The sequence below is a fragment of the Lithobates pipiens genome, unplaced genomic scaffold (genome assembly GCF_037356315.1).
Source record: "Lithobates pipiens isolate NorthernLeopardFrog02 unplaced genomic scaffold, aLitPip1_a1.2 Scaffold_3, whole genome shotgun sequence".
Taxonomy (NCBI): domain Eukaryota; kingdom Metazoa; phylum Chordata; class Amphibia; order Anura; family Ranidae; genus Lithobates; species Lithobates pipiens.
Window position 1 is genome coordinate 101,973,423 of NW_027507790.1, and position 12,031 is coordinate 101,985,453.

The 12,031-nt window shown below is 38.1% G+C and overlaps 1 protein-coding gene across 8 annotated transcripts in view; it reads left to right on the plus strand.

Moving 5' to 3' along the window:
- AIFM3 (AIF family member 3) overlaps positions 1 to 12,031 on the plus strand; it is a 140,466-nt gene that overhangs the window by 45,208 nt on the left and 83,227 nt on the right. For 5 of the 8 annotated variants that reach the window (XM_077462115.1, XM_077462119.1, XM_077462121.1 and 2 more), the window contains exons 2-6: positions 3,946 to 4,167; positions 7,226 to 7,439; positions 9,709 to 9,818; positions 10,715 to 10,824; positions 11,751 to 11,795. In XM_077462115.1, coding sequence (XP_077318241.1) covers positions 4,137 to 4,167; positions 7,226 to 7,439; positions 9,709 to 9,818; positions 10,715 to 10,824; positions 11,751 to 11,795 — 510 coding nt within the window. In that variant the 5' untranslated portion in view covers positions 3,946 to 4,136. Of the gene's footprint in view, positions 1 to 288; positions 353 to 3,389; positions 3,567 to 3,945; positions 4,168 to 7,225; positions 7,440 to 9,708; positions 9,819 to 10,714; positions 10,825 to 11,750; positions 11,796 to 12,031 lie in introns of those variants that run through there. The other 3 variants (XM_077462116.1, XM_077462117.1, XM_077462118.1) reach the window with 3 other exon arrangements.

The following is a 12,031-nucleotide window of genomic DNA, read 5'->3' on the forward strand; positions in this document are numbered from 1 at the left end:
GAACAAGTAAAGCCATTATAAGTGTATGTGTCTTTGTGCAACCCCCAGAGGATTAGTATTGGAAAAACGAAATACTTAGAAAAATGGTCACTTGCAGACAGGTCGCTTTTAAGAAAGGCAGAATTAAAGCTGGGATTAAATTGTCCTTGTTCCAAGGTTACCGGCCCTTAGCCAAGGATTTTAATACTTGGTACCGTTTGCTTTAGCAAATAAACCCTCTGGGAGGTGACGTTTTAAAAAGCTAAACAATGCTATGTTGACTTCCCAGCTTCTTGCCATTGTACTAGGGGAGACAGATAATGTGCATGTCTCCTCATCACTTCTAACATTCACATTTCCTTCATTTGTTAAGGTAGGTTTTGCTGACTCTCGTTAGACAATGCTGGAGCTTTGCTTTAACTGGTACTTTAGGAGTCTGACCATTTTTCTAAAATGTGCTGACATTTCCTGTTAAATAGATGATGAAACAATACAATTCCAGCTGATTTTTTTCGTGTGTAGCTTAAGTCAGCCATAGATGGATCAAAATTTGGTGGTTCAACAAGGACTGATTTTCGATACTTCTATGGGCAGGTTGGTTATATAGAAGTCGATCAAGATTGAGCTTGCTGGAAAATGTTCACTCGATGAGTGCAGTCGGCTATAGCTGGCGGTGCTGATGACTGTTTTCTGACAGCAGGGAGGCCCTCCACAGCCAGAATACAACAGCTCTGCGGTAGGGATTCCCCTATCAAGATTGAGTATGTGGATGAAGGAATTGATTCATTTTCTTTTGTTCAACCAGTAGGAATTATTTAATTAATCATGTATGGCCTGCCTTAGGATAACCATTGATGGCCAGATAATATTTTGTTGATCAGGTATATATTGTACTATTTATTGTGTATGTAAACCTTAATAACTATTCTTATTTGCTCCCTTTTTTCGTTTCTCAATATACCATTGAATGTGTTTTGATATCTGTTCAATAGACTCAAAAAATATCTGTGTATCCTGTCTAAAATTCTTGTGAGTATGTAAGTTCTTGTGTACTCTTCAATGTTTCTCAGGCAGTATTTTCATACCTGCCCAGTTCAACTGTGTGCACTACAGAACAGTTGTCCTAACATACTTTCTGTCCTAAGTCTATATAGCGACAGCACAGTGAGTGAGCATTGATGTACGAAATACAGGGAGTGTATTAATGGTAGGGTCACCAGATGAAAGCAACTGGCAAACAGCCCCCAAAAAAGAAAACAAATGCAGCCACCACATTCAAGGATTGGCAAGCTGCAGTATATTTCATTTTTGTGTTTAGATTTTTAACCACTTCCAGACCGGTGAACGACGATGTACGTCGGTAGAATGGCACGGGCAGGCAAATTGGCGTACAGGTACATCCATTTGAAATTGCCGCCCTGCCATCGCGTGCGTGCCAACAGCGGCGACCCCCATGAGTCCAGTCGCGGGTCCCGCGGACTCGATCGCCGCGGGGATACCCGTGATCGTCTCACGTGGAGGCTGAACTAGTTGACACTGATCTCTGCTCCCTGTGATTGGAGCAGAGATCAGTGTTCACTAGCACACAGCCCAGCCCCCCACAGTTAGTAACACGCCCCTAGGACACACTTAACCCCTACACTGCCACCCCCTGGTTAACCCCTTCACTGCCAGTGTCATTTACATAGGAATCAGTGCATTTGTATAGCACTGATTGCTGTATAAATGACAATGGTCCCAAAAATGTGTCAAAAATGTCCGGTGTGTCCGCCATAATGTCGCAGTCACAATAAAAATCCCTGATCACTGCCATTACTAGTAAAAAAAAAATATATAAAAAAAATGGCATAAAACTATCCTCGATTTTGTAAACGCTATAAATAATCACTTATTGCGATTTTTTTTTTTACCAAAAATATGTAGAAGAATACGTATCCGCCTAAACAGAGGAAAAAAAATGTTTTTTTATATAATTTTGGGGATATTTATTATAGCAAAAAGTAAAAAATAATGCATTTTTTTTTCAAAATTGTCGCTCTATTTTTGTTTATAGTGCAAAAAATAAAAACCGCAGGGGTGATCAAATACCACCAAAAGAAAGCTCTATTTGTGGGAAAAAAAGGACATCAATTTTGTTTGGGAGCCACGTCGCATGACCACGCAATTGTCCGTTAAAGCGACGCAGTGCCGAATCGCAAAAAGTGGTCTGGTCTTAAGCCAGCAGAATGGTCTGGTCTGAAAGTGCTTAAGATTAGGCCATCGGAAAACTGGTGTGACTAATATGAACAAAGCTAACAACTTTAATTGTTTTAGCTCAAACTATAGCTACAGCTCAGAGATTGTGGGCACAAGCATCCTAGAGAAACTTGTACTACATGTCACACACCTTAAATTCCTGAAACTATGGTCCCCGTGGCTAGGGTGCAACCACAATCTGAACCTCAACCACTCAATTTGAAAAACAAATAGGCTTCATGAATTGGGAACTTCCAGCTGGGTCCCTGGCACACTCCTTTCTTTCTTACCCTCCTTCCCTGTATCTTCTCCTTACTCTTAATCCACTCTAAGACACCTTTCACATGGAAGGTGGTTTTCAGGCGTTTTAGTGCTAAAAATAGCGACTGAAAGGCGCCTCTCAAGCACTTGGCTTTCACACTGGAGCGGTGCGCTTGCAGGACAGGAAAAAAGCAAGCAGCGTCCTTGGAGCAGTGTGGGAGCGGCGTATACACTGCTCCTAAACCGCCCCTGCCATTGAAATCAATGGTCAGATTTGTAGGCGCTTCGGCAGCGGCACTTTTCGGGGGCTTTTAACCCCTTGTTAACCCCTTCTTTGAGGTTAAAAGCACAGATAAAGCACCCCTTAATCAAGTGGTGCTTTACCGCTAGCACAGGGCGGTGTTCAGTGTGAAAGGGGTCTAAAATTGTTTGCCATTATATTTCCCCTTCATCTGCCCCCCTGCCTTCTTCCCCTTGGTCTTTTTTAACTCATCTAAATATTGTTAGAGCTCACTGCAATACCCTGTACCTTGGGCAAGTACATTGAGAAAATACCATCTGCACACTTCCTAGGCTACCTGCATGTAGCCAGACCCACAGTCACCCCCTTCCTTTTCCCCACCCAGCCTATGAACAACACATCCTTGGGCTTCTTTTGCTAGTTTTAGCCTATATCATGTCATGTTAAATACAAACATAAGCATTTCTCATTTGTTTGCTTCTATTCAGCACTATTGATATTCCATATGTTATGTTATATAATGCAGAATATCTGCGTGCTTCATTCTGATTGTGTTAAAATCATTGAAAAAAAACAATGAAAAATATGTGAAAAGAGTCCCTAATATGAACATGCACTATGAAAATTGTTGAAATCTTACTGGCCACTATAGATATTTTTTCTCTTCTTTCAGGACCACCATAATTTGAGCTGTAAACAGAGCAATCAATAAGGACATATAGCAAGAAAAAACAACAATTAGAAAATACGTTGTTTATTCCAGTAATGATTATTTATTGTGTACAAGAAACCACTACTAAAGAGTGGATGCGTATAGAAAGTGAAAAGAGGTGCTGGTTATTCTGATTAGGTATGACACCCCTTTTAAGTTGGCTACCAGAATCATGTACATGTGTCACGTATCTTGTGGCAGAGCTTGAAGTGTAGACGGAGGCCTCTCTTACAGCCTTGGCTTTGAGAACACCGATGTTGCGACAGTGGCTGCGAGAGTGCAGCTAGGTATGTGTGGGTAGCAGGTGCCCGAAACAGGTCAGAAGCACTCCCTCTGTATTTAGAATTTTTAAATGGCAGGTCATACACTGGTCACTGGTCGATACTTGGACCTCACTGTTGATTTCCTATTTTGATCATTTTAGAGGCAATCATGGCTATCTGTTGGTGATATGTTATAAAAAATAAACATATTCTGAATGTACATCTTTCTAAAAGAACTCTTGTGTCTTCCACAGGCTATGAAGATACCTTCTAACATGGAGAGACCGATTCTGTCAACCATTTGGACACTTTTCATCTCTACTTTAAGTTTCAGGCTCTTATAGTGTTTACTCAACTAAAATATGGCTTAGAATCCAAACTTTTGTCTTTGAGGGACCATTGCATTTTCAGTGTTTTTCATAGGTTTTTTTGTACTTAAACCATAATGGGGGGCTGCTTCTCTAAACCCAAGCCAGGTAAGAGCCCATTAATATTACATTGCATGTTATATGTCATAAAGCTACACACAACAAACTGGGTCAGACTTAGAAGCTCTGCAGGGTGACTGCTGGAAGGAATGTTAATTCTGCACTCTTGCAGGGAGGATTAAAGAACGCTCTAGGTTACAATTAATCCAAGGAAAATTATATTTCAGTTTCTTTCAGGTACAGAACATTCAGCTGAAATGAGCACAGAATGTTAACTATAATAAACTTGAACTAATATAGCTTGTTCGCAGCAAGCCTATGCCACAATAATGAAAATAATTTCAAATCCCTTCACTCTTGTAACAGCAGGGGATGGTTTAAGAAGTGCAGATTTATGACTGTTGATTATAAATACAAAAAATGCAATTATTTATTTGAAAATCTAGTTAAAGAGTTTAAGAATTTTCTAAATAAATGGTTTAATAAGCTTACATTTGATTTGTAAAAAGTGTATCTTAAAAAGTGCCAACAGAAAGCAGTTAGATTCCACGTTAAATTTCCCCTGCATGGAAGAGGTAATGAAGCCTGGTTGGCTTCTTTGAGCACCGGTCTTATTTCCCTTTCTACATTTACGTAAATTATATTCAATAAAATAAGCCATATGTAGAACTTTCCAAGATGTCTATGCAGTGCAAGCTTTAGAAGGTATCCTTAAACATGATGCACACACATACTGTATATTAAAGTATAAGTACTAGAAGCATTTGGTTTGCAAATGTCATTTTCCAGAGCAGGTTTTAGCCTGGCCAGTGACATTTAACTGTTCTGCTTCAAAGCAAACCTATATTGACACAAAGCCATGCAAACTAATGCTTAATTTTTGCGTTACTCAAATACCAATGTACAGATATATTTTATCTGCATTTTTCAAATGGATCCAGTAGCAGATAAAGAGGGCCAGTGGTTCTGTCTAGGTAGGATCAGGCAATTTCTGTTACATACAACAAATATTCAGCATTGCATTTGTACTCAGGCTATGAACCCCAACTTTGCAACGTTGACATATATTGGTAAAACTTTGTGTAAAGAACAAAAGAAAAAGAAAAATGACTTTAAGGTGCAACACATAACTTCCAGAAAGAGTCAGTACTCTGCTTAATAAAATCCAGGCTCTTGATTCCTCATCGTTAGTACGACACCCAGAACTCTCACCGAGAGCCTGGTCTCTGCAGTGCACTCCCAGCACAAATACATGTATAAATGTATGCAGCCTCACAGTAGAAGACCCACTACAGTATACAGTATATGTGTACAGTTGGTGGCAAGGGGTTAAACTATTTACAAATTCTTACCAAAAAGTGGAAGGGTTTTAAAACATGTCATCTCTGACCTTTTTAGCTGCTTTTAATGTGAAACTATTATTCCTCAAATTCGTCAAAGATCACAACCATGATAAAAGTCAGGTTACAAATGGTTTCTAACAGCTTCACAATACCTGCCTGGATTCTGTTGCATTAAAATGTCATAGAGAATAGGGCAAGGTTCCACGTCAGTATTATTGATAAATTTAAAAGTTAAAGCTAAATTTTGGAAATGATAAAAATCTGCAGTCTCTCTCTTGTGCCTTCGGTCCAGGACCTGTTCATGTGTTCTTGAAAGTGGTCCAGACTCCACCCTAGCCCAGGCCCAAGGTTCCCCCTCCTTCTGTGGCCCTGACAGCCTCTGCACCCTCTCGTTCCAGCTCCTCCACCCGACACTTCCTCCCCAGCTGGGCTGACCTTGGGTATTTAGGAAGGCCTACCCCATGCCAATCCAGGTTGGGTATTAGTCAGGGCTTCCTAAAACACCCCAGACAGCTCCACCTCTCCCCTCCTCCTCTCTTTTCATAACTTTCTAGCAAACTCTAGAAAGAAGAGGGAGGTGTCAATCATGCTGCCTGTGAGTCACCAGCTGATACCATGAGCCAATCCCAGATCAGATCAAACAGGCCTGGCTGCCAACCAGACCTGCCTAAATTTACCTGTTCTACAAAAAATCCTACCTCTAGCACCAACCTACCTAGAGGGTGCTACATGTGCATGATCTGAGTACAGATTTGCTATAAAAAAATTTTATACTACAGAGCTGCTTTAACTCTTTTGCTGCCACAGAGGAAAGGCATACATCAGCACCACTGACTTGTAAACAGGCTCCTGGCTCCTACAGCAGCTGGGAGCTTGTTTACATTTTCACGCTTGACTTTGTAGTAGAATTTATTCTGTCACTTCTATAGGTTGTGGTAGGTAATCCTTGATATGTTTAGTATCGATCTACTTGGCACAACCTCCTCCTTTATATTTTACAAATAAATAGTGTATTATATTGTGTTTGTGTGCATTAAAATTAAGTTGAATGTAATTTTTACTTAAAATATGGGTTGTCTATAGTGTGCAAAAAAAAAGATAAACCTGGTTTTGCCAATGAAAACATTAATAACTATTGGAAAATATAGTATTCTGATCATAGTATGGGGATAGTAAATGTAATGATAATATTTGGTATAGGAATTCATTTTTATTTTAATTTTTTTTACATTTTCTCCATATTGACCTACAGATAAGCTGTTTAGTAAAAGCGACAGTAACACATGTTGAAACAAACTATAACACTGTCCAGAGTGCTTTTTATTTAACAAAAGCTGATGTCGCAGCTATTTAAACATCCTTGACAGTATTATACATTTTTACAAACCTCTGTTACTGAATTTTTTTGAACAGCTTGGTCTGCATGCAAATATGAAAACATATACATAAAGTTATATGGAAAAAAAAAAAACATTTTATGCTGAATATTGTCATTATATGTAGTTATCGGAATAGAATAGAATATGCTTTTTTGTTCCTTAGAACACCATAAACCATGTCATGGGCATAGAGAGTGTAAGGTTAACTGGCATCTGCCGCTTCTGTTATGAACATTGATTTGTTTGTGTATGTGTCTACAATCCTTGATATTTGTGTTATTAATTAATATGTTGCTCGTATTGACAGTTTTTTTTAAAACCCTTTTTATGATTAAAATATTTGCAAAGCATTCATTAAAAGTGTGTTGTCGGTGACTTTTGCAGTAGAAGTCAAAGTTGAAGTTGTCCTTCCAGAAAAAGAAAGGGAAAAAGAAGAATTATCTCCCAATGGGAAGGCTAGTCCGCTAGCATACAAAGCAAATGGAACAACTCGACACTATCACCATGAAGAAAGACCCATTGGTCTTAATCCTTACACCAATCCCAAAGACATTGTGGAAGCCTCAGTGTGCCATGTAAAGGACCTAGAGAATGGGCAGTATGTTCTAATGTGTTATTTTGTAGTTAGCAATATTATATCAGCTTTATAAAAATTACTGCTTTCCCCCCAGTTTGATAGTAATGTTCATTACCTTGGTATTGTTCTTTAGTTAATTTTGTGATCAAATTTATATGCTAATCATGGTTATGTCAGAAACCACGAATCAGACCGAGACAGAAGTACAATTAAATCACACTTGTTATTAAATAAAAATAAAAAGGTAAATAGAAAAAGCGTAGTCAAAGCATAGCCAGAGTCCAGTAACCGGATAGAGTGGTCAACCAGGCCAGAATTCAATAACCAGATCGGGTAATCAGTCAGGCCAGAAGTCAGGGATCCAAGTAGAGCAAAAGCAAGCAGGATAAGGAGCCAGAAGGGATGTCAGCAAGCCAGTCTTTAAATAGAACCGCAGGAGATGGTTTCAGTGATGTGACCAAGGCGAAGGCAGAGATGAAGTGAGCTGGACAGCTTTAAGTAGGCAGGTCAGACGAGCATGATCAGGAACAGCTGGTAACTGTGGAGAGAGATGAGAGCTGGCAATTAGCCGACAGCTGAGCAGCTGGCCCAGAGAAGGAAGGGCTAAGCCAGCCCTGACAGGTTATTGATAATATTATTAGTATATTGCTATAATTAACGTTTGAATAACCTAGTGGGTTTTATTCCATTTTCAAACGACAGCTGTACTGATTAAACAAAAATCATACGATCTGGCATTGTACGAAAAAAATATTCCGTGCATGTCCGATAGAATAATATCGGATGAACTGTCCTTCCTTTTTTAGACATTTTTTGGCACTGCTGAGTTTGTAGAGGCCGATCTGCTGACAGTATTATGCCCCATACACTCTCAAAAGCTCTGTACTAACGATCCAATTATCGTATGATCAATTCGAATGCAGCATTTTTCGTATGATTTTCGGATCGTGTGTATGGGGCATAAGACTGTCAGCAGATCGGCCTCTACAAACAGCAGTGCCAAAAAATGTCTAAAAATGGAGAGAAAGTGAGCATGTGCAGGACAGGTTGGGGCGGTGTATTATAGGTTTTTAAACGGTATAGGGACTTTTTTTTTATGTTTTACATAGCTATACCTGCAAAAGAGGTCAGTCTGAAGTGATATAGCAGGACTTAATTTTCTGACTAAAGTTCCACTTGAAGCCTAGTACACAGGGGCCAAATGTTGGCCGAAATTGGCCAGTTCAATAAAAAACATGCTGGGAAGCCAATAACCTAGCAGTTCCCAATCAGTGCTCTCAGTCAATGGCTGACCAGAGTGTTCCGGTGGGGGCGCATCTCCCTGTCAGAACACAATAGCTCAGCAGGGGAGATTGCTGTACTAACGTTGGATCATTAGTACAGCGGCTCTGACCTGAGATGTCAGGTTTTTTTTTCGTTCAGTCCACTGGGTTGAACAAAAAAAACCTGGTAGTGTGTACTAGGCTTAAGACTACCCCAAGAAGCATCAGAGATGCATCTATTGGCAGGCAAAAGACAATAAGCTCAAATGAAATTCTCTACAATACCTAAACGGGCATTTGGTAGTATCTGACTTAGCAGTTCTTAGTACTGTACAGTACTCATGTACCAGGTACTGTATTTGTCATATATAAACCTGACTGAGTAGTGACTACAAAGAAATATTTACAGAACCGCAATTAGGCTACATTCACATGGCTGTTAAACTGCTATGGCTACTGTTACTGATGTTTATTTGAACAATTTCATGCATAAATGATACTTGCTTTTAGATCTATTTTTTAATTTATAAAATTTATAAAATTTATAAAAATCTTTTTTTTTTTTTTTCAATACATGCAGATTTTTGGATGTTGTGTTACTGATCTGAACACAGTACATGCTAACGCACCTGTGTGAACGTCTGCATTAAAAAATGCAATTGTTTTCAAATCCATAAATAAACAATGCTTGTAAATGCCTTTTTTACAGCCATTTGATTATCACTGAAAGTGCGTCAACTTCTACTTGTTAGAGATTTCAAGCTGTAGTGACCTAAATTTTCTCTAGAAGGCAACAAGGCAAAATATATTGACAGCTGCACAGAGGTTGAATGCGGCCATTGCTACAGGGAAGTAGATATGCAGTTACAGTTAGATAGAGTTGGCCAGTGACCATATCTACTGATGCTCGTGTGTGAGCTGTGATTGATCTGAAACAGATAGTCCTGCAACACTACATGATGGTACAGTTTGCAAAAATCCATAATAGTTTATTTCTTTAATAATTGCTACTTTATGTTTACCTCTAGGATGCGGGAGGTTGACTTGGGATGCGGCAAAGCTTTGCTCATCAAGCAGAATGGAGAATACTATGCAATGGGACACAAATGCCCTCACTATGGAGCACCATTGGTGAAAGGTTGGGGTCTTTTAAGTCTGTTGTTAGTTGATATTTCATATTATTAAAAAATAAAATATGACTCAAAAGAGTAACTTTCCTCTGGTAGCATAGGAGAGCATAACTACTAGTGTACTGAGTAAGTTTGTCAACTGAACCAAATTGTAAATTTGCATTGATTCTCAATGATTTTCTTTCTCTTCACCTCTTTCTTTATGAAAATATGTGTAGACTCAGTGGGGTTCAAATACTAAAGGAGTAGAGAATGTTCACCTACCAAAGTGAATATTGTTGCTGAAATCATCCAATCACATTCAAGACACAGTCCTGCTTTTTTTTTATTTCCCTGTGCACAATTAGGCATTTAAAAAGAACAGAGCCTTGTTGTATCCTTCTGTCTCTGCCTACTTTTTAAATTTGCCTAGTTGGCAAAGAAGATCTTTACAGAAATTAAACTCTGTGCGCAAAAACATTACCGAAACTTTCTTACCTAAAATTTGCCAGTAATTGGTGGCTTTATGAGCCTTCAAACAAGCCTATTAAAGGATCACACAAAATAAATTGACCTTGTAGCAGGAGCAGGCGCCCTGGTGCGACACAATGTTCCTTAATGTTTATCTTGATAATAGCCTCCACATCCTCAAAATATCAAGGCTTCAAATATTTAGAAATTAAAACGAGCCAAGGCCTATACTGCTATTGGTTGGATGTTCTCTCTTGTAAAAACAAAAGGAAATTAGCTGGAAGCTAATAGGGAAATTGCTGTTAATTAGCTTACCTTTGAATGAGTAATAAATCTATATACAGCCTTTCCCTTGATACAAAATACTTCTATAATGCACACTGTAATTTTCAGTTCACTACCAGTATCATTTGTTTTGTCACTATGATTACTGTAAGTTATTTTTCTTCCACAGGTGTACTTTCTAGAGGAAGAGTACGTTGTCCGTGGCATGGAGCATGTTTTAATATTGCGACTGGTGATATTGAAGATTTCCCAGGATTGGATGGTTTGCCAAAATTTCAGGTAAATTTTACAAAAACATGATGCCATTAAATGAGTTCAGTAGATTATCTTGGGTCTTGTGTATTAATGTAAATAATGACACGGCTACTATTAAACTGACATTGCAATTAACAGTTCAAATAGACATTTGTGTACAAAAGTAGTTGGTATGTACTTGCCTATCACTGTCTTTTTTGTTGTATTAAACAAGTCCCTCATTTTATCATGCTAAATGCATGCTGACAACAGAGAAAATAAACCCAGAGGGACTAGAACAGAAATGGATCAATACCTCAAGTTGCTTGGCTGATACATTAATCCTAATGTTAATTTTATTGAACAGGAATGAGCAGCCATTTAAGAATAGTGTCGTAAATTAACTATATAGTCACTGCAATCTTAGTGAGAAAAAAAAAAATCCAATGTATTATTAAGGTAATAGTGTAAACATATTGTAAAGGTAAGTTTATGATCTCTTGATACAAACAAAATATAGCCTCAAATGTTTTGGCTGTCGGATGTTCAATAAATTAGCTGAATTTACCTCAACAAAAAATAAGCTAAGAATAATATAGATTCTTGCTGCTTTACAAGATAAAGGCCAAATGAAGAGTCACTTGAGACTCTCTTGAGGTTTCAGGCATTTAGAATTATATGCGCCCAATAAATCAATTACGGTTTAGTATGATAATGCAGTACTGAAAAATATGTGGACAAGCTGTTTACCATTGGCTGTTCATGAAATAAAACCACCCCAGAACATTTGAGTTTTAAAGTGCTCACACACACCAAATGTTCAAGGGCTCGACTATGTTTTGGGAAATCTAGAAATAGTTGATAAGAAATTATTATTATGCATTATGTTTGAAGCATTAAAAAAAAACATACACATCCTAATCTTGCAATGATGAATTATTTGCATTTCATAATATTATTATGCTTTATAGGTTAAAATAGAAAAGGAAAGAGTATACATTCGTGCCAGTAAACAGGTAAGTGACTTTCTGAAATTTAATTATAAACTTTGAAACATTTTCTATAAACTTCCTAAAAACAATTCAATTAAGGTCATGTATGAAAGATTGTCATGATAATGTATCAAAAGGGTCCTTCTTGCTTATATAGTTACATAGTAAAAAAAGAACTTGTATATGCATATACAACATTTAATTGTGATATATCCAAAGCTAAACAGGCCACACTATGAATTATGTGAGGGTTACAGTTA